General features: G+C 40.6%; 1 protein-coding gene across 3 annotated transcripts in view; it reads right to left on the minus strand.

Annotated features, from left to right (window-relative positions):
- The window catches only part of VMP1 (vacuole membrane protein 1), a gene marked incomplete at both ends in the record, with an annotated part of 124,371 nt that overhangs the window by 67,378 nt on the left and 31,075 nt on the right, over nucleotides 1-25,918 (minus strand). For 2 of the 3 annotated variants that reach the window (XM_080713406.1, XM_080713404.1), the window contains 2 exons: nucleotides 2,245-2,376; nucleotides 15,372-15,539. In XM_080713406.1, the coding sequence (XP_080569532.1) occupies nucleotides 2,245-2,376; nucleotides 15,372-15,539 (300 nt within the window). The remainder of the gene's footprint in view (nucleotides 1-2,244; nucleotides 2,377-15,371; nucleotides 15,540-25,918) is intronic. The other variant, XM_080713405.1, reaches the window with a different exon arrangement.

Genomic DNA, 25,918 nt, shown 5'->3' on the forward strand with positions numbered 1-25,918 from the left:
ATTTTTATTTTTTTCATTTTTTTTGTGGTACTGGGGATGGAACCCAGAGACATTCTACCTCCAAGCACCACCCCCAGCCCCATTTTTATTCTTTTATTTTTTTTGTGTGTGTGTGGTGGTACTAGGGGTCGAACCCAGAGTATAGCCAGGGGCTTTCTACCTCCGGGCTATACTCTCAGGGCTATTTTTCTATTTTATTTGGAAACAGGGTCTCACTAAGTTGCTGAGAGCCTCACTAAGTAGCTTAGGCTGGCTTCAAACCTGCGTGATCTTCCTGTCTCAGCCTCCTAAGCACTGGGATTACAAGCGTGTGCCACACTACACCTGGCCCATTTTTATTTTATTTGAATTTTTATTTTTTGGTGGTACTGGGGTTCCTGGAAGCCCTTATATCTATGGGCTACACTCCCAGACCTGTTTTATATTTTTTATTTGGAAACAGGGTCTCTTAAGCCAGCGCGACAGGCTTCGAACCTGCACAATCCTCCTGTCTCCGCCTCCCAAGCGCTGGGATTACAAGCGTGCACCACCACGCCCGGCCCATTTTTATTCTTTATTTGGAAACAGGGTCTCACTGAGTTGTGAAGAACTTTACTAAGTAGCTGAGGCTGTTCTTCAACCATGATCATCCTGTCTCAGCCTCCCAAATGCTGGGATTACAAGCATGGATTACCATGCCTGGCTTTTATTTTTATGTTGAAACAGGGTCTTGCTAGGTTGATGAGAGTCTCACTACTTGTCAAGGCTGTCCTTGAACCTGCAATCCTTCTGTCTTAGTCTCCCAAGTACTGGGACTACAAGTGTGCTCCAGCACGCCTAGCTAGGATACCCCTTTCTTAAATGTTATCCCAAAATATAGAAAAGAGAAATATGAACTATCTTTGATGAAACTTACAGTAAATCAGGACAAAGACAGTTGGAAGAAAATACTATACTTGAGAGGCTTTGAGGGGAGATACGGAAGAGAAGAAAAATGATCTGCCCATGAAAACCCCAGAAAAGTTCTTCAGCAGACCTGCAGAAAAAGGAAGGGCAGGCTAAAAACAGAGAGATTACTTAAAATGGAGATTCCTGGGCCCCACCCTTAATCCCCCTCAGCACCATAGGAGATGTAAAAAAACAATCTTTAGACAAAGTAACTAGAGGTTTGACCTCAGGATATATCTGTGCTTGTGTGTGTGCAGAAACTGAATGCACAGTGGATTAAGTGAGAGTGTACATTCAAATGGACATTTCTGCTGGGCGTGGTGGTGCACACTTGTAATCCTGGAGCTTGGGAGGCCGAGAGGAGGATCACGCAGGTTCAAAGCCAGCCTTGCTGGCTTAAGAGACCCTGTTTCCAAATAAAATATAAAAAAATAGGTCTGGGAGTATAGCCCGGAGGTAGAAGGGTTCCATCCCCAATACCACCCCCCCAAAAAATAAAGGATATTTCTTTCTTTCTTCCTCTTATTTTTTTGTGGTACTGGGGATGGAACCCCAGAGACATTCTATCTCTGAGCTACACCCCCAGCCCTATTTTATTCTGAAACAGGGTCTTACTAAATTGTGGAGGGCAAAGCTGGGTGTGGTGGCACACACTTGTTATCCCAGCATTCCATCCCCAGTACCACAAAAAAAAAAAAATAAATAAAAAATAAAAAATAAAATTGCGGAGGGTCTAAGTTGCTGAAGCTGGATGCAAACCTGCAATCTTCCTGCCTCACCCTCCGAAGTATTAGGTTTATAGGCATGCTCCATCCCTGACTCTAAATGGAGATTTCTTTCTTTCTTCTTTTTGCAGTGCTGGGGATGGAACCCAGGGGCACGCTACCTCTGAGTGACATCCCCAGCCCTATTTTTTATTCTTTATTTTGAAACAGGGTCTCATTGTGTTGCAAAGGGCCTTACTAAGTAGCTGAGGCTATCTGTGACTGCGATCCTCTGATATGGTGCTTTGGTTTAGTATAAGTTACATTATTATAATTCTTATTTTTCTATAATCTTAAAATAAGATTTTCTTTTTAAATTAAAAAAACATTTTTTTGCAGTGCTTGAGATCAAACCCAGGGGATCACATATGCTAGGCAAACACCTGACCCCTGAAGTACCCTCAGCCCCTATTAAATACACTATTTCACATCATTTTTCATTTTGCTTTTACTTTGGCAATTTTCTTCCTTTGAGTAACTATTAACAATTTTAAGTTAATAGTAACCAATTTAGGTATTAGAAGCGGGTTCCACTTTCCCCCACTGTTCTTACTTGTGCAGCCTCTGCATGTTCCAGCATCTCTTCAAATTCCTGATATTCTTCATCATCTGGTTCAGCACCTGAGAGGCGAGCTGCTCTTGCCATGAAATATGGAGGCAGCTCTCCAATTGCTGTACCGATACCCTATGCAAAAAATCAAAATACTTACAATGACGTTTTGTTTTTAACACGGTGACAATTAAATCAAATTTATGCTTTTTTCTATCACCAAAAGCATGCGGAGATGCAACATACTGGGAGGAAGCCTATGCTTACCTAATCAAAAGTGTAAGTTTGAATCTTTGCCCTAATTCTGATGTATATGATGCCAGCCAAGACAATACCCATGAAGCCCTCAGACAATCCCTGGCATGCCGTGGACACCATCGATCACCATCATCACTAATTTGGCTCTCTTATTTTTCTTAGTCTCTCCCCCACTTTTTTTTTTTTTTTTTTCAGGACTGGGGATGGAACCCAGGGGCATTCTACCTCCAGCCCTATTTTTTTTTTATTCTTTATTTTGAAACAGGGTCTTGCTGAGTTGCAAAGGGCCTCACTAAGTAGCTGAGGCTGTCCACAAACTGTGATCCTCCTGTCTCAGCCTCCCAAATGCTGGGATTACAAGCGTGTGCCACCACGCCTAGCTTTCACCCCACTTTTATAATAGCCAAATGATGTGGTAATAAGACTTTGCCCATAGAGCTGTTAGACTAACATCCTTCATGAAATCTGGCATTTTAGATGTTGCTTTAATCACAATACAATGTTTTTTGTGTTGAGTTAGAACTTTAAACAGAGACTGGTTAGAAAGCCCTTGAAATCTCAACATTAGGACAGATAAATTTTCACTACAGAAAAATGTTTAATTTCCTCACAACAAGTGATTCATGTTTTAGTCACGTTGCAGACTTCTGCTTTTGAGACATGTTTTCCCCAATCAATTTAAGATGTGCAAGAATGAAAACAAAGTTCAATGAACCAGAATTTTTTTTTTTTTACTTTCAAGACTTAAATACAGGATAAATCATAATGCAAAAGGCACAAGGAGTCTAGGGAAATTCTCAAGTTTGAGCCACACAGATATGGTGTGTCTATCCTGAGTCAGTGAATGAGGAAGCTTTGCTAGTTCTCATAGCGGCTCCACCCTTTCAGTTTACTGTGCCCTTCCCTTTGCCTCCAAATGCTTGAAAAGAATCCTCAAGCCGGGCATGGTGGCGCAAGCTTGTAATCTCAGCATTTGGGAGGCTGAGACGAGGATTGTGGCTCCTGGCCAGCCTCAGCTACTTACTGAGGCCCTTTGCAACTCAGTTAAAACACGCTTTCAAAATAAAGAATAAAAAATAGGGCTGGGGGTGTATATAGCTCAGTAGTAGAATGCCCCCTGGGTTCCAACCCTAGTAACACACACACACACACACACACACACACACACACACAAAAAAAAAAAATCCTCAAAGGATGTTATCAAATCCAGACATTGTGTGTGTTTGATGTGTAAAACCAACAGTCTCTTTTAAAAGTCCATTATATATGTGAACAAGAATTTTTTTTTTTTTTGGTGGTACTGGAGACAGAACTCAGAGGCATTCTACCTTCAAGCATCACCTCCAGACCTAATTCTTATTCTATATTTTGAAAAAGTCTCAATAAGTTGTGGAGAGCCTCACCAAGTAGTAGCTGAGGCTGTCCTTGAACTGCGATCCTCATGTCTCAGCCTCCCAAATGCTGGGATTAGAAGTGTGTGCCACCACGCCCGGCAAACAAGAATTTTGAAGAACATACTGGAGTGTCAAAAAACAGGGCTGGGGTATAGCTCAGAGGTAGAGTGCCCCTGGTTTCAATGCTTTGTACCACAAAACAAAACAAACAAACAAAAATGATTTTATGTTGGACACCATGCTGCATGGGATGATCTTTTGAGACCAGGCGTTCCAGGCCAGCCTGAGCAGCACAGCTTGTCCTTGTCCCCACACCCTAGTACACAAAAGTAGTATTGTAGCTAATAACAAAAGAAACAGTGATGTAATTTTGTAATCTCTAATAAAATAATGAATTTATAACAATAACAGATTATCACTAGTGCTAATATCACAACAAAGACAACCAGACATTGCACCTTGTGACAGAAATATACAAAGCTATGAAGTATACTCCTATTAAAAAGAAAGTGAAGCTTCTATTACTCATAGGAACCAGAGAGAACAGAGAAACATATTTATATTACACCAACTAGAAGACAATCAGGACAGGAAAATGCAGACTATGGGAAAGTATATATTTTTTCTAGTACTGGGGATGGATCCCAGGGGCATTCTACCTCAGAGCTATACCCCCTAGCCCTATGTTTTAGTCTTTTTAGGTTTTTTTGTTGTTGTTGTTGGTACTGGGAATGGAACCCAGAGGCCTTCTACCTCTGGGCTATACTCCCAGACCTATTTTGTATTTTATTTGGAAACAGGGTCTTGCTAAGTTGCTGAGAGCCTCACTAAGTAGCTGTGCCTAGCTTTGAACCTGCCGGATCCTCCTGTCTCAGCCTCCCAAGCGTGGGGATTACAAGTGTGTACTACTACATCTGGCTTTTTTAGTTTTTTTTCTCTTTTTCTCAGTACTGGGGATGGAACCCAGGGGAGTTCTACCTCCCGGCTACACCCACAGCCCTATTTTTTTTTTATAATTTGGAAACAGGGTCTCACTAAATTACTCAAAGCCTAAGTAGCTGAGGCTGGCTTCGAACCTGTGCGATCCTCCTGTCTCAGCCTCCCAAGCACTGGGATTACAAACGTGCGCCACCATGCCCGGCTGTCTTTTTTAGTTTTTGAAACAGGGTCTCACTGAGTTGCTAAGGGCCTTGCTAAGTAGTTGAAGCTGTTTGTGAAACGTAATCATCCGGTCTCAGTCGCCCTAATATTGGGATTTTTAAGCTTGAGCCATCATTCCCAGCCTATAGAAAAGTATTTGACAAACCAATTTCATTAACATATAGATTTGGAAAGAAAAATAAGGCTGGGAGTGGTGGCACATGCCTGTAATCTCAGTACTTGGGAGCTGAGCAGGAAAAGCACAGCTTTGAAGTCAGCTTCAGCAACTTAGAAAGCCTGTTTCCAAATAAAAAATAAAATAGGTCTGGAGGGGAAGAACAGGTTAAGAAGGCCCCTGGGTTCCATTCCCAGTAAAACACACACACACACACACACACACACACACACACACACACACAGAGAGAGAGAGAGAGAGAAAAAGAGAGAGAGAAAAAAAGAAAAGAGGAAGAAAAAGAGAGAAGGAAAAAAGAAAAGACAAGCCATTTGGTGGAGTACGCCTGTAATCCCTGTACTCAGGAGGTTGAGACAGGAGGACTGCAGGTTCAAGGAAAGCCTCAGCAAGTAGTAAGATTCTCATCAGCCTAAAGATCCTGCTTCAAAATAAAAATAACAAAGAGAAGCCAGGTGTGGTGCCATACACTTGTAATCACAGTACTTGGAAGGCTGAGACAGGCGGATGTGAGTTCGCACACAGCCTTAGCTACTTGGTGAGGCCCTCTGCAACTCAGTGAGACCCTGTTTCAAAATAAAGAATAAAAAATCGGGCTCTGGGTGTAGTTCAGATGTAGAATGCCTCTGGGTTCTATCCCCAGTACAAAAAAACCCAAAACCCAAACAAACAAAAAAAAACAAATAGGGCTAGGAGTATAGCTTGGAGGTAGAATACTCCTAGTTCAGTCCCCAGCACCACAAAAATAAATAATAAACAAATAAATAAATAGCAAACAAACATCACCAGTAAGTTTTGAATGTTAGCTACCAGATTTTGAGGGACTACTACTTTTTTTTCAGGGGTGATAGTTTGTTTTTCAAGAACTGAGTCTGAGCTGAACTTGGTGGTGCATGCTTGTAATCCCAGCATTTGGAAGGCTGAGATTTGAGGATCATGGTTTGTGGACAGCCTCAGCCACCTAGCAAGGCCCTTTGCAAACTTAAGAGGAACGATGCTTCAAAAATAAAAAGACTAGCCGGGCGTGGTGGCGCACGCTTGTAATCCCCGTGCTTGGGAGGCAGAGACAGGAGGATCGCGCAGGTTCGAAGCCAGCCTTGCTGGCTTAAGAGACTCTATTTCCAAATAAAATATGAAAAAGAGGTCTGGGAGTGTAGCCCAGAGGTAGAAGGGTTCCATCCCCAGTACCACCAAAAAAAAAAAAAAAAAAAAGACTAAAAAAAAAAAAAAAATTGGGCTGTTGTATAGCTCAGAGGTACAATGACCCTGGGTTCCATTCCAGGTGTGGTAGCACACGTTTATAATACCAGCATTTGGGAGGCTGAGACTAAAGGATTGCGGTTTGCGGACAGCCTCAGCTAATTAGTGAGGCCCTTTGCAACTTAGTGAGACCTATTTTCAAAATAAAGAATAAAAAATAGGGCTGGGGGGCGTAGCTTGGAGGTAGAATGCACCTGGGTTCCATCTCCAGTACTGCAAAATAAAATAAAATAAAAAATAAAAAGAACTGAGGCTGATACATTCATAAGTGAAATGCAAATATATGTGGTATCTGCTTCAAGGTAATTTAGAGGAAAGTGAGAAAAGGTATAGGTGAAATATTATTAGCCATAAGTTAATATAAGTTGACATTGGATAAAATATATTAAATACACTTTATAATTCTCTGTACTTTTTGAGAAGTTTTCCATAATAAAAAGTGGGAAGAAAAATTCATTACAACATATTATTTACAACATGAACTTCTCTTAAGTTCAAATGTAAAGTTCAAATGTGAAGTCAAATGTTCTACAGTCATATGATTCAAACTCATGACAAGTTTCAGTGAAGTTAAAAGGAAGTAACATAATTGGCTGAAAAGAAATGCTTAGTTATGTTGGTAAATTTCACATGTTGGTAAGTATCGGGACCAGAAGTGCACAGCTCAACAGCAGCAACAGATTTACTTGGAGACAGATCTGGGAGGAGGCACCTGACCAGGAGAGAGTCCACGAGAGTCACGGCCCATCTTACTTTACAGACTAGGGGCTTTTTATGGGGCAGAAGGAGAAAGGGATAGTTACACAGTTGCGGCTTTTCCCCATTAGTGGTCTTGACTGGGGCAGGACAGGTAGGTTTATGAGCTGGGGACAGGTAGTTGGTTAGGGTCACTTTTCCTACAACTGCTGGAGTTCTTGGTTCTCTATCTCTGGCCAGGCCTCACAGCCAGACCTCACAATGCCCACAAGTTATATATTGTCTTAGTTAATTGATTATGGTTTATATACATACATACATACATACATACATACATGTGTGTGTGTGTGTGTGTGTATGTATGTGTGTGTGTATATATATATATATATTTTTTTTTTCTTTTTCTTTTTCAGTACTAGGGTTGAACCCAGGGGATAACCTCTGAGCTACATCCCACCAGCCCTATTTTTATTTATTTATTTTTGTGGGACTGGGGATGGAACATAGGGGCATTCTACCTCTGAGCTACACCCCTAGCCCTATTTTTTATTATTTATTTATTTATTAATTTTTTCCCCTGTACTTGGAAAACCTGGGCATTCTACCTCTGAGCTTTTTTTGTGTGTGTGGTACTGGGGATAAAACTCTGGGGCATTCTGCCGCCGAGGTACACCCCCAGACCTATTTATTTATTTTTTGCGGGTGTGGGGACAGAACCCAGAGGCATTTGACCTCCAAGCCCTATTTTTTTTGTTTATTTATTTTTTTATTGGTGCACTGTATTCATACATCATAATGGTATAAAAAAAAAACTTTTGTAGACATACATGCACACATCGCCCAGTTAGCCCCTACCCGATTCCCACCCCGTTCCCTCCCCATCCCTCTTTTCTATGCCTGGCTTAGTGTTTGACATCTAGTATTATAGCAATTTATCTAAAATTAACAATGATAATCTCACATAACAGTTTCATTTGTCTGATACCAAGCTTTTAATGACTTAAAGATAACATTTCAATATTTCTTTTTGCTTTCTTTCTTACCAGAGAATATTTTTTCTTTTTTTTAAGGTGAAACTATCATACATTTACTTATTTATTTTTCAGAGAAAATCTATCCTAATATGGAATATGGACTCTAGATACACAAAACAATCTCGAAAAAAAACAAAGCTAGAAGATGTATATTTTCTGATTTCAAATGTTATAAAGCTACAATAATTGAAACAGTGTAGTACTGTTATAAAGGCAGATATATAAACCATTGGAGTTAAATAAAAGCCTAGAGATAAATTCTTCCACATATTGTCAAATTATTTTTGACAAGGTTTCCACAGACATTTGGTGGAGGAAATAATAATCTTTTAACTAAATATTGTTGAAAAATAATAATTACATGAAGAAGAATAAACTGGACCTGTACCTTACACCATATACAAATATTAACTCAAAATAGATAAAAGACCTAAATATAAATCTTAAGACTATAAGCTTTTAGAAGAAAATCTGGGTCATAAAACCTCACAACATTGGAATTGGCAGTGTTTTCTTGGATATGATTTCAATGGCACAGGCAACAGAAGGGTAAACAAACTCCCTAGAAAATAAAAAAAATATTGTATATCCAAAGACAATGTAAACAGAATTAAAAGTTATTGATAGAATGGGATAAAATATTTCCAAATGCTATATCTGAAGGTATATTAATATTCCAACTAGAAATCCTAAAAATTAGCAACAATAAGAGCAAAGAATACAATTTAGAAATAGGTAAAAGACTAACATAAATAATGAATCCAAAGATAGCCAATCTTAGTTGTCTGTTGGATGGAAAATCTTTTTTCTCTGGTTCTGGTGTGTGTTACCTATTTCTTCTTTGTTGTTAATCTCTTTGAGTATTTTCTCTAGCGCTGGTTTTGAAGACATAAATTCCTTCAGTTTCTGTTTGTCATGGAAGCTTCTTATTTCCCCATCTAATTTGATAGTTTTTCTGGGTAGGAAGTTGTTTTTTTTCAGAGTTTGGAATATGTTACTCCAAGCCCTTCTGGCTCTCATGACTTGGTTTGGGAAGTCTGGAGTGATTCTAATTGGTTTGCCTCTGAATGTCACTTGGCCCTTTGTTTTTGTTGCCTTTAAGATTCTCTGCTTGGCTTCCACATTGGTCATTTTGACAATTATGTGGCGTGGGGATCCTCTTCTCCGATCCTGTCTAAAGGGAGTTCTATAAGTTTCCTGGACCTGTGTATCGACCTCTTGGTCTATGTTTGGAAAATGTTCTGCTATTACTTCCTTGAAGAGATTGTTGATCCCTTTGGTTTCACCTTCTTTTCCCTCCTCTGTTCCAATTATTCTTAGGTTGCTCTCTTAAAATGGGCCCATATTTCTTCAATGTCAGATTCCTGCTGTCGGATTTTTTTTCTAAATTAGAAACTGCGGCCGGGCATGGTGGCGCATGCTTGTAATCCCCGCGCTTGGGAGGCAGAGACAGGAGGATCGCGCAGGTTCGAAGCCAGCCGCGTGCGCTAGCTTAGGAGACCCTGTTTCCAAATAAAAAAATGTAAAAATAGGTCTGGGAGTGTAGCCCGGAAGTAGAAGGGCTTCCAGGAACCCCAGTACCACCAAAAAAAAAAAAAAAAAAAAAAAAAGAAACTGCGTTCATTTTTGGAGTGATCATCTTCTAGGAGCAAGATTCTATTCTCCATGTGGTCTAATCAGTTGTTTATTTTTTTTTATTTTTTATTTTTGTGGTACTGGGGTTCCTGGAAGCCCTTCTACCTCTGGGCTACACTCCCAGACCTATTTTTACATTTTTATTTGGAAACAGGGTCTCCTAAGCCAGCGCGCGTGGCTGGCTTCGAACCTGCGCGATCCTCCTGTCTCTGCCTCCCAAGCGCGGGGATTACAAGCGTGCGCCACCATGCCCGGCTAATCGGTTGTTTATACTTTGAATTGAGGCCTTTACTTCATTGATTATATCCTTTATCTCTTTTTTGCTCTCTCTGAATTCTTTTCGAAACACCTCTATTATTTCTGCAGTTATTTTCCTGATTTTATCTTCTAGAAATCTCTGAATTTCTGATTTATCAGGTTCTGATGTTGTGGGGTTGTGGGCATTCACTGCTCCATTGTTATTTCTCTTTCCCATGATTTCAGAAGTTTGTGCCTTCTTTGGGTTCTTCCCTGGGTCACTACGACTTCACTTAAGGTGCTCTGGATCTCAAGTCTGTGGTATCTCAGTCACCACTGCTCCTTTACTGGGTTGTATCGTAAAGTTTCAGACCCAGGGAGTCAATTGAGGCTGCTTTAGACCATGGGGGGTGCCAGGCTGGGCGTTCTCCTGCATGGAGTTGTGACTATAGTGTGATATCTCTGCCACCGCCACTCCCCCACTGGGTCAAGTCCCTGTGAGTCAGTACTGGGATTTCTCCTCTAGGGGCCACAATTTGACTCACTGTAGTTGAGTGCGCTGATGGAGCTGTAGTGGACTTGGTGAATTCGCTGCTGCCGCCCCGGTGGCAATATGGTGCTGCTGTCACGCCCTCGGCCGTGAGGCTGGCGTATTTCTTCTCTGTTTTTGAGCTCTGCTCTGAGTCCCTGCAGGGTGCGCCGTGTCCAGCCCCTGGGAGCTTTAGACGCTCCCTGTGCCAAAAAATCTGCCGAATCCCGCCCAGCTGATCTGCAGCGGCTCATCTTGGCTCGCTGTCCGCCGCTCCTCTCTGGAGCCTGGTGGGCTATTGAGTGCGTTGGTCTGGTGCCGTCTGGTGAAGTTGTTGCTGCCACCGGCAGTATGGCGCTGCTGTTGTGTCCTCGGCTGTGAGGCCGGGGTATCTCCTCTCTGGCTCTGAGCTCCATTCTGAGTTCCCCTCCTCTCTGGAGCCTGGTGCTGGAAGGAAAGATAGCGTCTGCGCGGCTCCGCGCCGCGGCTCCAGCTGCAGCACTGCGGTCTGGTTTCTTTCTGGTGTCTCGTTTTTTCAGCCCTCTTTTTCTCTGTCCCTTGTATTTACCTTTTTTGTTTCTCTGCTGATGGTGTTTTCTGGCTATGAAAGGCGCTGATTTTGTGGTAATAGAGATTGGTTGTTAGCAGGGCTTGTAAGCCGCGCTTTTCTTCGTCGCCATCTTCCCGGAAGTCCTATTTTTTTAAAAATCTTCTTCTTTTTTTTTTTGGGTGGTACTAGGGTCCCTGGAAGCCCTTCTAACTCCAGGCTACACTCCCAGACCTATTTTTTATACTTTTTTTTAATTTTTGGAAACAGGGTCTCTTAAGCTAGAGAGGCTGGCTTTGAACCAACGCCATCCTCCGTCTCCGTCTCCCGAGCATGGGGATTACAAGCGTGCGCCACCACGCCTGGCTTATTCTTCATTTTGAAACAGGGTCTCACTAAGTTGTGGAGGACCTAAGTAGCTGAGGCTGTCCATGAACCATGATCCTATGATCTCAGCCTCTCAAATGCAGAGATTACAAGCATGCGCCACCACACCCGATTTTCTTCTTTATTTTTTGAAACAGGGTTTTACTGGGTTGCAAAGGGCCTCATTAAGGCGCTATGGCTGGCTGCAAACCCGGATCCTCCTGTCTCAGCCTCCCAATTGCTGGGATTACAAGTGTGCACTACCATGCTTGGCTCTATTTTAATTTTGAAACAGAGTCTTACTAAGTTCCTAAATTGCAGAAGGCCTCATTAAGTAGCTGCGGCTGGTCTTGAACCGCAATCCTCCTGTCTCAGCCTCCCAAGTACTGGAATTACAAGTGTGCGCCACCATCCCTGGTTATGGTTATATTTTAACTGAATTCTGCTTATGTTTTTCATATCAGCAAGAAAACAATAATGATCATATTGATAGTCTATTTTTATGAAAGTATTTAAAAGGGGCCAGACATGGTGGTACATACCTGTAATACCAGTACTAAGGAGGTTAAGACAGAAGGATCATTGATTTGAGCCCAGCTTCAGCAACTTAGTGAAGCCCTCACCAACTCAATGAGATCCCGTTTATATTTTTTTTGTCAAGAAAGTCAGCAGCACTGTGCTTTTCATATCGGGAAATGGTTAAATTTAATGAAAAAACTTTCTCTAGAGCAGAAAGTTTTTTATATAAGCTGACTTCTCAAAAACTGCAGTTTTGTATTATCAGTGTGCTAACTTTTTATGCACATTTTTCTATTAAATATTTCAACTGCAAACGTAAATTAGAGGTTAAATAAACAGAGGATTAAAAGGTAACCTTGAGCAAGGTATGGTGGTGCAAGCTTATTATCCCAGTCCTTGGGAGGCTGAGACAGGAGGATTGCACAAGTTCAAAGCCAGCCTCAGCTACTTTGTGAGGCTCTCTGCAACTTTGTGAGACTCTGTTTCATATATATATATATATATATATATATATATATATATATATATAAAATAGGTCTGGGAATGTAGCCAAGTTAGAAGGCCTCTGTGTTCTATCCCAGGTAAATCGTACACACACATACACACACAAGTAACCTTTAAACCAAGGAGAAATTCAAGGTTTATAGAAGTGTTTCTATTTATTTATTGATTGATTGATTGTGGTACTGGGGAGGGGACCAAGGGGCTTTTCTACTCCCAAGACCTGTTTTATATTTTATTTGGAAAAAGGGTCTCGCTAAGTTGCTGAGAGCCTCACCAAGTAGCTGAGGTTGACGACTTCGAACCTGTGCGATCCTCCTGTCTCAGCCTCCCAAGGACTGGGATTACAAGCCTGCGCTATCACGCCCAGCTACAGCAGTGTTTTAAAAGTATCTATTAACAAAGAAGGGTTGGGAGACTTAGACAGGAAAAGACTCTCCGTAACTTAGTGAGGTCTTGTTTCAAAATAAAACTTTAAAAGGGCTGAGGAGTAGCTTAGAGCCAGAATACCCCGAGCTCAATCCCAAGTACCATCAGCGCGCGCGCGCGCGCACACACACACACACACACACACACACACACACACACTTAAAGAAAAAAACCCTAGCCGGGCGTGGTGGCGGACGCTTGTAATCCTTGTAATCCCCACACTTGGGAGGCGGAGACAGGAGATTGCGCAGGTTCGAAGCCAGCCTCTGCTGCCTTAGGAGACCCTGTTTCCAAATAAAAATATAAAATAGGTCTGGGAGTGTTGCCCAGAGGTAGAAGGGTTTCCAGGAACCCCAGTACCGCCACCAAAAAATAAAAAATAAAAAATAAAAGAAAGAAAGAAAACCTATATCAATGTTGTTATTATGAAGTTTGTGGGTTTTTTTTGGGGGGACAGTATTCTGATCTACACCCAGAGTCCTATTTTTATTCTTTATTTTGAAACGGTCTAAGTTTAGAGGGCATCACTAAGTAGCTGAGGCTGCCCACAAACCTGTGATCCTCCTGTCTCAGCCTTCTAAATACTAGGATTATAAGCGTACGTCACCACATGTGGCTTGAAGTTGTTGTGAAAATAAGTTTTATTTTCAAATAGGCATAGTGGTGCTTGCTTCTAATCCAGTATTTAGGACAGGAGGCTTTCAGGTTTTAAGCCAGCATGTGTTAACGTAGACCCTGTTTTAAAATGTAAAAAACTATATAATAGGGTTCAACCTGAAGAACCACAAAAAATATAAAGTAATAATTTGTTTGTAGGTCCCATTAAAGTCAGACTCTTTCAAAATAAAAAGTAAAAAGTAGCCTGGGGATGTAGCTTGAAGGTAGAATGCCCCTGGATTCCATCCCCAGTACTGGAAAAAAAAAAGTTATTATTTAATGAACAGAGTTGTTTTTTTTTTAAATTTTATTTGGCACTAGGAATGGAACCCAGACATGCTACCTTCAAGCTACACCCTCAGTCTATTTTATTTCTTATTTGGAAACAGGGTCTCACTAGGTTGCTGAGAGCCTCACTCAGTAGCTGAGGCTGGCTTCGAACCTGTGCGAGGCCTCCTGTGTCAGCCTCCCAAGCACTGGTATTACAAGCGTGTGCCACCACACCCAGCTACTTTTAGTTTTATATATAACTTCTTTTTTTTTTTCTGGGTCTGGGGATGAAACCCAGGGGCATTCTAACTCTGAGCTACATCCCCTGCCCTATTTTTTATTTTGAAACAGGGTCTCACTAAGTTGCAGAGGGGCTCACTAAGTAGATGAGGTGGTCTGCGAACTGCAATCTTCTGGTCTCAGCCTTCCGAATGCTGGGATTACAAGCATGCGCCACGACGCCCGGCTTATATATAACTTTTTTTTTCTTTTTTTGCGGGTCTGGGGATGAAACCCAGAGGCATTTGACCTCCGAGCTACACCCCCTGTGCAATTTTTTATTCTTTATTTTGAAACAGGGTCTCACTGTGTTGCAAAGAGCCTCACTAAGTAGCTGAGGCTTCCGCGAACCGTGATCCTCTGGTCTCAGCCTCCCAAATGCTGGGATTACGAGCGTGCGCCACCACGCCCAGCTTATAACTTCTTAATAAGTATTTATCAGACATACAGGCACTACAACAGAGTTTACAAAGCTCCATCATCTATCTACACTGTTTTTCCCTGCTGCGGTCTACTTGGCATCAATTGCTTGTTGTATACATGGGTTCCTGTTTTTCTTGTAAAATGTCATTTACAAATAGGAGAAGCTCTAAAAGGGTTCTTTTCTGTCTTAGACATAGGTAGCCCATAATTTCATGAGTTCTTCACTAACTAGGTGTATTTTCAGATTCCATTTCAAAAGTAAAAGTATAAGGCCGGGCGTGGTGGCGCACGCTTAAAATCCCTGCATTTGGGAGGCTGAGACAGGAGGGTCGCAGTTCACGGACAGCTTCATCTATTTAGTGAGACCCTGTTTCAAAATAAAGAATAAAGCCGGGCGTGGTGGTGCACGCTTGTAATCCCCGTGCTTGGGAGGCTGAGACTGTAGGATCGCAAGGGTTCGAAGCCAGCCTCAGCTGCTTAGTGAGGCTCTCAGCAACTTAGTGAGACCCTGTTTCCAAATTAAAAAAAAAAAAAAAAGGTCTGGGAGTATAGCCTGATGGTAGAAGGCCTCTGGGTTCCACCCCCAGTACCACCAAAATAAAGAATAAAAAATAGGGCAGGGGGTGTAGCTAGGAGGTTGAAAGCCCCTAAATTCAATCCCTAGTAACACACACACACACACACACACACACACACACACACACACACACACACGTATCAAAATGATGAGGTTAGCTTTAGACAAACATGAAAATGCAGATCTTACCCACATGCAGGCCTCAATCCTAACTTTTGAGATGATACTCCACAAAGATATGGCTCCTTCAGTGCTTTCTTCATCTGGACAAATAATCTGATCAGGATAAGGGGGTTCAGGGAAATTAACTGAGTTGCATTCATAAGCAGCTAACGTAACTGAAGCTATATGTGGGCCCTAGAAAACAAACAGAAGAAACTTCTGATGAGAAATATTAGTGAAAAAATTATCAATACATGCTATTTTAACAGCACATTAATCACTATATAAGAAGAGCTTAATTTTCAAAGAACAAGAATCTGTCGAAATAAATATTTCAAGATGCAGTTAGTAGTTGGGCATTATGGTATACACCTGTAATCTGGGTAGTTGGGAGACTGAGATGGGAGGATCATAGGTTTGATGACAGCCTCAGAAACTTAGCAAGACTCTAAATAAAATAAAGTAAGCAGGACCCTAAATAAAATAAAGGGCTGAGTTATGGTTCAGAAGCAGAATGCCTCTGGGTTCAATCCCCAGTACAACAGATTCACTGAATTATAAGAAGAATCAATTTTTTTTTTTTTTTTTTTGATACTGGATATTAGGTTGTTGAGAGCCTCATTAAGTAGCAGGGGCATTCTACCTCCAAGCTACACCCCCACCCCCAGTCTTTTTTTTTTTTTTTTTTTTTTTTGCAGGTTTGGCGATGGAACCCAGGGGCATTCAACCTCTGAGCTATACCCCCTGCCCAATTTTTTATTCTTTATTTTGAAACAGGGTCTCATTGAGTTGTGGAGGGCCTAAGTAGCCGAGGCTGTATGCGAACCGCAATCCTTCGGTCTCAGCCTCCCAAATGCTGGGATTACAAGCGTGCGCCTCCTAAATGCTGAGATTACAAGCATGCGCCACTATACCTGTCCTGAAGTAAATTTTTTTACAGAAACTTTTTATTTATTTTTTGGTGGTACTGGGGATGGAATTCAGGGGCATTCTACCTCCGAGCTATACTCTCAGCCCTATTTTATATTTTATTTGGAAACAGGGTCTTATTAGGTTGTTGAGAGCCTCACTAAGTAGCTAAGGCTGGCTTCGAACCTGTGCGATCCTTCTGTCTCAGCCTCCCAAGAATAGAGATTATAAGCGTGCGCTACCACACCTGGCTTACAGAAACTTTTATGCTGCTTTGTTCCTTTATTTTGAACTACTGCAAATGAACAATAAACATTTACATTAAAATGTACTAATATTTGGATATGTGAGAAAGTCTTAAACATAATAGTTCCAAAATGCACTAGGAGTTGTCTGCATGAGAGTCAACTCGAAGTTAGTTAAGAAGAAAAATTCCAGCTGGGTGAGTTGGTTCATGCTTATAATCCCCGCGCTTGGGAGGCTGAGACAGGAGGATCACACAGGTTTGAAGCCAGCTTCAGCTACTTAGTGAGGCTCTCAGCAACTTAGTGAGACCCTGTTTCTAAATAAAATATAAAAAAAAAAAAATAGGTGGAGTGTAGCCCAGATGTAGAAAGCCCCTGGGTTCCACCTCCAATACCACCAAAAATGAAAAAATAGGAAAAAAAAAAAAAAAGAAAAATTCCTGGCTCCTCTAAATATAGATTGATAAAGGCCTTCTGGTATATAGTTAGGTATAAGCCATTAGCTGTTATATGAAAAAAATACTTTACAAGATAGAATTGATAGAGTTACTTATATATACAACACATGAGACTATATAAAAAAGCCTGGCCTGGGGCTGGGATGTAGCTCAGTGGCAAAGCGCCTGCTTTGCAGGTGTGGTTCGATTCCCAGTTCCAAAAAAGAAAAAAAAAAAAAAAAAAAAAAAAAAAAGAACCCCTTTAAAAAAACCCTGGCGTGATGGTGCACGCTTGTAATCCCAACATTTGGGACATGGAGACCAGAGAATTGTGGTTCAAGGATGGCCTCAGCTACTTAGTGAGACTCTGTGCAACTCAGTGAGACCCTGTTTCAAAAAGTAAAAAGACTAAAAAATAGGACTGGGGCTGTAGCTTGGAGGTAGAAAGCCCCTGGTTTCTATCCCCAGTGCCACAAAAAATAAAAAATAAACAAAAAGCATTAATGAAATCCTATTACACTAACAAACTTTATTGAATATCTCTATGTATAAATTTCTATAAATAAGCTGCATTTATCCCTAAATAGGCATTTTTTGTTAATATAAAATCTAAAAAATAAAGGTCCACTTTTTTGGAGTACTGCAGATTGAACTCAGGGGCGTTCTACCTCTGAGCTACACCCCCAGTTTGCTTTTTTTTTTCTACTACTGAGGATGGAACCCTGGGGCAGTCTACCTGAGCTATATCCTCAGCCCTACTTTTTATTCTTTATTAAGTTTAGGAGGGCCTCACTAGGTAGCTGAGGCTGACTGAGAACTTGTGATTTTCCTGTCTCAGCCTTACATGCTGGAATGACAAGCACGTGCCACCACAGTTAGCCATGGTCACAATTAACCATGGAATCGACAACTTCTTTCTTTCTTGCCTTTTTTTTCCCCTTGCGGGTCTGAGGATGGAACCCAGAGGCATTTGACCTCTGAGCTACACCCCCTGCCCTGTTTTTTATTCTTTATTTTGAAATAGGGCCTCACTAAGTAGCTGAGGCTGTCCACAAACCAGGATCCTTAGGTGTCAGCCTCCCAAATGCTGGGATTACAAGCGTGTGCCACCACGCCTGGCTACAACTTATTTCTTTAAATATTATATACATAAATGAGATCTCACAGTTACAGAGGGAAGATTATTTTATGGTTTTACCAAAAAAAAAAAGAAAGAAAAAAGAAAAAAGAGAAGAGATAAAGAAAAAACCCTAAAGTTTAAAATTTGTGGTATTCAGAATAACTGTACGGTGAGTGATAAAGGGCGTGGTGGCACACACTTGTAATCCCAGGATTTGGGAGGTTGAGACAGGGGGAATGGAATGCAGTTAGAGGACAGCCACATCTACTTAGTGAGGCCCTTTGCAACTCAGTGAGACCCTGTTTTAAAATTAAAAGGGCTAAAAAATAGGGCTGGGGGTGAAGTTTGAAGGTACAATGCCCCCAGGGTTCCATCTCCAGTACTGAAAAAAAAAATATAGCTTAACTATAAGATGTAAAACAAAACAAAACAAAAAACAAAATAACAAAACAAAAGTCAAAAAACCCAGTCAGGCATGATGGCACATACCGGTAATCTCAGTACCTGAGACAGGAGGATTGTAGGTTGGAGGACAAACTCAACAAATAGTGAGACTCTCATCAACCCAGTGAGACCTTGTTTCTAAATAAGAAATAAAATTGGGCTGGGGGTGTAGCTTGAAGGTAGAATGCCTTTGGGTTCAATCAACAGTAACCCCCCCCCAAAAAAAAAAAAGATTTTGATCATGATAAGCCCACATAATTGTCATCTTTGGCTACAAGTACAGTCTATGGCTGAATTCTAAAAATGAACTGTAAAACAAAAAGCAAACAAAAAGCATTCTGGAGGTGCAGGTAGTGGCAGAGCAGTCACCTAGTGTGAACAAGTTCTTGGATCTGATCTTCTCCCCACTCCCATACCCACTAAAAAAAAAAAAAAAAAAAAAAAAAAGAATACCACAGAAAAACATTGTTTGATTTCTGGGATACATAAGAAGGGGAAAGCCACATTTCTATTAAAAATATACAGACTAAAAAGTGTACCTCTATAGATTAAACACATTATCCAATAAAATAAAAGACTTTTACATGGTTTTTTAGTGATTCTAAAAAGGGAAATTTTCAACAATTTGAGAATTTTTCTCTAAAGAATATGTTCACTCACTCAGCTGAAATGATATATACTTTTCATAACCACACTAGTAAGTCATGATTACTCAGCCTTAAAAGCAGATGAAGTGATTCCCAGACAAAATGAACACTAACAACTCAGTTTCTTACCCTTTGTTCTCAAGAGTCTGTTTCCCCTATACCTTGACATTTCTGTTTAGACTATATTAACCAAAAGGAAATCTCACACTTTTCAACATTTTAACTTAATGGTTCCTAAAAATATCCAGTTTGAATAAAATAAAATTTTTTTATGAAAAACCCAAACAAGAAACTAAAAAATATTTTTGATGAAAACAATTTAAAAAGTTACCAATATTCAAATAACTTTTTCTTTAAAGTGGCACTGCGGTTCAAACCCAGAGCCTCATGCATGCATGATGGGAAAGCACTCTACACTGAACTACATCCCAGCCCTCAAATTATCTTGAAATATATTTTCTAACAAGTATAAGTCTCACTACAGTGTATCATATATGAGTCACATTGTAAGTAAGAAACAAGGGGGTAAAGCCACATCTAGCTACAGAAATAGGCTAGGAACCCTAGCCTATAGCTGAGGCTTTTCCTTCACCAATACTAAACTCACTCCTTTAGTAAACAATGAGAAAAGTGAACAAAATATATAGAATAATTTTCAGACACTGCACTACAGGCAATACAGGGTTTTTAATTATTAAGAGAAAGAATATAAGGATTCCCTATGACTACAGTTTTTTGTTTGCAGACACATTTTTGTGTCTGGGGAAAAAAAATCCAGGTCCAAAGAGGAAGAGGCCAAGCAAAGAACTCAGCTGAGAAGGACACCTGCTTTCTGGGAGACCAAGGTAGTTAGAACCTATGGGGCAGAATACTAAAGGAGGAGCTACATAGAAAGAACTGTAGCAACCAGCACTGGATCATGGAGACTGGCATACAACTCTGCACTGCATGCTACCGTACCTATCCATGAGGGGAGGTAAAGACAACTATTGGGAAAAGAACTATTACTAGGGACTTATGTGACCTACAAGATAGAAACTGGTCAAAGAAACAGACTTTAAAACAGTGATTACAAATATATTCAAGGACTTAAAGCAGAAATTGGAAAATTTAGGCTCAAGGCCACATCCTGCCCACCATCTGTTTTACAAATAAAATATTGAAGAATATAGCCCTATTTATTTATTTACATATTGACTGGCTGTCTTTGTATAATGATAGAAAAATACAGCCTGTGAAAGACCTATAGTCTATAAAACCTAAAATATTTACTAATTAGCCCATTATATAAGTTTGATCTCTAAATTAAAGAAAAATATAAACACAATGAGAAATGAAAACTATTCACATACATGTATATATGAAGATTCAGATAGGGCTTCTATAGCTGAAAATACACCTAACTGGAAAAATTATTCTATGGATTATCATAGGCTTAGATAAACCAGAATACAGTATTAGAGAACTTACTAGTAAGATCACAGAAAGAAAAAACTGAGAAAGAAATGAATCTGTGTGACTTGTAGGTAATATCCATCAGTCTAATATACATGTAATTAAAATTCTGAGGGTAGAGAGTTGCAGAAAAATACTACAAGAAATAATGGCTGAATATTTTCAGACATGCTGGAAAATATCAACCTATTAACCTATAAATCTAAGAAACTGACCAAACCTCAGTGAGAATTTTTTCTAATTTTTTTTATTGGTGCATTGTAGTCATACATCTTAATGAGATAAAAGATGGTGGAGACATACATGCACACCTCACCCAATTAGCCATTACCCAATCTCTACCCCGTTCCCTCCCCATCCCTCCTTCCCATGCTCAATGAAAATTAAAAAAAAAAACAAAAACCATAAATTGATGAAAATCATTACAGTCTTACAGTCAAATCATAATCAAATTGTTCTAACTCAATAAGAAGAAAATTTTATTTATTTATTTTTATTTTTTATTTCTGGTGGTACTAGGGGTGGAACCCAGAGGCTTTCTACCTCCGGGCTATACGCCCAGACCTATTTTATATTTTATTTGGAAACAGGGTCTCACAAAGTTGCTGAGAGCCTCACTAAGTAGCTGAGGCTGGCTTCGAACCTGTGCGATCCTCCTGTCTCAGCCTCCCAAGAGCGGGGATTACAAGCGTGCGCCACCACGCCCGGCTAAGAAGAAATTTTTAAAAGCAATCAGAGAAAGCCAGGCATGGTGGTACACACTTGTAATCCCAGCACTTGGGAGGCTGAGACAGGACTGCACAGATTCAAAGCCAGTCTCAGCTACTTAGTGAGACCCTGTAGAAACCGGAGGTAGAAAAACCCCTGGGTTCCACCTCCAATACCCCCCCCCCACACACACACAGCTATCAGAGAGGGAGTAAAAATAACACATTAGCAGCCAGGCATGGTGGCACACACTTGTAATCTGGGTTCCACCTCCAATACCACACACACACACACACACACACACACACAGCTATCAGAGAGGGAGTAAAAATAACACATTATCAGCCAGGCGTGGTGGCACACACTTGTAATCTGGGTTCCACCTCCAATACCACACACACACACACACACACACACACACACACACACACACAGCTATCAGAGAGGGATTAAAAATAACATATTAGCAGCCAGGCGTGGTGGCGCACACTTGTAATCCCAGCATTTGGGAGGCTGAGACCGGAGGATCTGGGTACATGGACAGCCTCAGCTACTTAGTGAGGCCCTTTGCAACTCAGTGAGGCCTGGTTTTAAAATAAAGAATAAAAAATAGGGCTGGGTGTGTAGCTTGGGAGTAGAAAGCCTTTGGGTTTAATTCCCAGTACAGTAAAAATAAAATAAAATAAAATAAAATAAAATAAAATAAAATAACTTCTCTAGCCAGACACAGGCCTAGGCCTATAATTGCAGGTTCTAGGACAGCCTCAGTAACTTAGTGAGGCCCTCTACAACTTAGCAAGACTCTGTTTCCAAATAAAAAATAGAATAGGGCTTGGGAAATAGTTCGGAGTAGAATGCCCCTGAGTTCAATCCTCAGCACCACAAAAATAATTAATAAAAAGTGCTGGGGGGTACAGCTCAGAGGTAGAATGCCCTGTTCAATCCCTAGTACTAAAAAAAAAAAAAAAAAGTCCATAAACTGGGTGCAGTGGCATACACTTATAATGCTAATACTTGGGAAGTTTAGTTAGGATTGCAGCACCTGGTAACTGAATGAGAGCCTATTTCAAAAATATAAAAAGGGCCGGGCGTGGTGGCGCACGCTTGTAAGCCCAGCATTCGGGAGGCTGAGACCTGAGGATCACGGTTCATCGACAGCCTCAGCTACTTAATGAGGCCCTCTGCAACTCAGTGAGACCCGGTTTCAAAATAAAGAATAAAAAATAGGGCAAGGGGTGTAGCTTGGAGGTCGAATGCCCCTGGGTTCCAGTCCCAGACCCGCAAAAAAATAAAAAATAAAATAAAATAAAATAAAAAATATATATAGGAAAAAATATATTAAAAGGGCTGAGAGTGTAGTTCAGTAGTAGAGTGCCTCTAGGATCAATATCCAGGATTATACACACAAAATAAAATACTAAAAACAAAAAAAACCTCAGTTTAAAGGAGTACAATAAAATAATGGTTCAAGGGAAGTAGATTTAAACCTTACCATACTGACATTAATTGTAAATGAAGCAAACCCATAAATGAAAATGTCTGCCTTTGTTAGACTGAGTAGTATATGCTAGTGAGGCCCTCTGTAGGTCAGTGAGACTTTCTTTCAAATAAAGAACTAAAAAATAGGGCTGGGGGTGTAGCTCGGAGGTAGAATGTCCCTGGGTTCGATCCCTAGTACCACAACAAATAAACAAATAAATAAATAAGCATTAGATTAGTGTCCTAATCTAGCAGGGAAGAGAAGATTTACATAGTGTTCTGATAAATAATATCTATATATGCCCAGAGAAAGATATACTGGTATCATGAACAAAAATTAGAGTTGCCGTTTTTTGGTGTGAGGGATTGAACCCAGGACCTCAGGCATGCTGGGCAAGTGCCCTGTCACTGAGCTACCTCCCTATCCATTTTCTTAAATTTTATTTTACAACAGTGTCTCATGAAGTCGCCCAGGTTGGCCTTGAGCTCGTGATCCTTTGGCCTCAACCTCCAAAGTAGCTGGGATTACAGGTGTGTGTCACAATGCCTGGCTAAGTCAAGGTCTCTGTAAGAAAGAATGAATACATTCATGTGTTAACCTATGAAAAAAGTATATTAATAAAATGGCAAAGCAACAGACGTTGTTGTTTTACTCCAAACAAAGAGTAAGATTTCTGGATTTTGAACTTTTCAAGTTCTTTGAACTGACACTAGGGTGGCTGAGGATGTACATAACTGTACTGTCCTCATGTACTTTTTAGTATTCTAGGAACGGAAGAGTTTATACTTCCATGTTTCATTAAAAAATACAGCAAGCAAGCCAGGCGTGGTGGCACAAGCTCGTAATCCTGGTATTCAAAAGGCAGAGATGGCGGAGACCTTGTTTCAAATAAAGAATAAAAAATAGGGCTGGGATGTAGCTCAGCGGTACAGTGCTCCTGGGTTCTATTCCCCAGTACCGCAAATAAATAAACAAATAAATAAAATGGTATAGGGCCAGGTGTGGTAGTGCATGTCTGTAATCCTAGTATTTAGAAGAACGAGACAGGAGGATTGTAGGATAAAGGACAGCAGCGTGGTTACTTAGTAGGTCCCTGCTTCAAAAATAAAAAATAAGGCCGGACTGGTGGTGCATGCTTGTAATCCCAGCATTTGGGAGGCTGAGACAGGAGGTTCGTGGTTTGAGGTAAAAGCTACTACTTAGTGAGGCTCTTTGCAATTCAGTGAGACCCTGTTTCAAAATAAAGAATAAAAAAATAGGGCTGGGGGTGTAGCTGGCAGGTAGAATGACCCTGGGTTCCATCCCCAATACCTCAAAAAAAAAAATAATAATAATAAAGAGCTGAGTCATTCAGTGTAAGAATGACTCCAGGTTTAACCCGCAGTACCACAACAATAACAAACCTAAAAAAAAAAGAGAGAGAGAGAGAAAGAGGGAAGTAAGGAAGGATAGAAGGGAGGGAGGAGAAAGAAAAAGGGCTGGGAATGCAGTAAGTGTAGAGCAACCTGGGTTTGATACTAAACACTGACAAAACAAAATAGTATATAATTCTTGAAACCCAAGAGAGATTGAGATACCACTGGGTGTATGTTGTTGTTGTTTTTATTATTTGTGGTACTGGGAATTGACCCAGGAGTGCTTGACCACTGAGCTACACTCCAGCCCTTTTTTTAATTTTTTGTTTTGAAACAAGGTGTCACTAGGTTGCTGAGAGTCTTGATAAATTGCTGAGGCTGTCCTTGAACCTGAGGTTCTACTGTAACAGTCTGCCAAGTACTGGGATTACAGGCATGTACCACAATACTCACAGGTTGTTTTTTTTTTTTTTTTTTTGTGGTGGTACTGGGGATGGAACCCAAGGGGCTTTCTACCTCCGGGCTATACTCCCAGAATTATTTTATACTTTATTTGGAAACAGGGAACAGGGTCTCACTAAGTTGCTGAGAGCCTCACAAAGTAGCTGAGGTTGGCTTCGAACCTGTGCGATCCTCCTGTCTCAGCCTCCCAAGTGTGAGGATTACAAGCGTGCACCACCATGCCCTGCACACTGCATCTATTTCAGGGTCATCTTTTAAAAACTAATAACTAAAATGATCATATATTAATTAATTATGAGTCTAATCTGACCAATCCTGTTTATTAACCAAGATAATATATGACCAAGAATACCATATAACATTACGAATGCAGTGTGTGTGTGTGTGTGTGTGTGTGTGTGTGTGTGTGTGTGTGTGTGTGCATGCATGAGCAGACAAGAGATAGACATTCATCCACTTGAGGCAGGTCCCTCAGAACTGATAAAACATTTCTAAATACTGGAATTGTTTGTACAACATCTGTAATGTCAATTCATAGCCTAATCCATCATCTATACACAGAAGTCAAGTGAGATCCCAAAGGCAAAAATTCCAATTAGTTCTGTCTGGAAAGTTCAGGGCAAAGGTAATAAAATCAAGAAGCCGGTGCTGATTCACTGGGAAAGCATTTGTTTGCCGCACTCCTTCACTGAGGAACAAAAGGAGTCAGTGGTTAGTCTGGAATGTGATTCATTAGGAATATCTGGGTGATAAATAAATGAAAGGACATGACAAATGTTGTCTGTGAGTCTTGCAAAACCTTTTTATATTTCCTTTTAAGTTCAACTTTTAGGAGACTTTACAAATCCTTTTGTATACAGAGAATTTTTTTGGTACTAGGGATTGAACCCAGAGCCACTTTATCTCCAAGCGGAACCCCCAGCCCTATGTTAATTTTGAAACAGGGTCTCATTAGGTTGATAAGGCTCACTACTTGCTGAAGCTGCCTTCGAACTTGTGATCTTCCTGTCTCAGCCTCTCAAATACTGGGATTATAGGCGTGTGCCATCATGATCGGCATACATAGAAATTTTATTTAAAAAATGTAAACTATTGCATTTCTCATCAAAGTAAGAAAACAACTTATCTAAGTTTATGATCATGGCAAATTGATTTTAGAAGGCCAGGGTATAAAACTATTGTTCCCAAATGGGCACTGAGAAGTTGACCCACTGTTTTTTTCCTTTTTGTAAAGGTTTCTTGGGTTATGTTTCTGCTTCCTCTCTATAAAAGGCATTGCAGTATGACCAAAATCAGTAACCTGGGCATCAAG

This window comes from Muscardinus avellanarius, assembly GCF_963383645.1.
Source record: "Muscardinus avellanarius genome assembly, chromosome: 16".
Lineage (NCBI taxonomy): Eukaryota > Metazoa > Chordata > Mammalia > Rodentia > Gliridae > Muscardinus > Muscardinus avellanarius.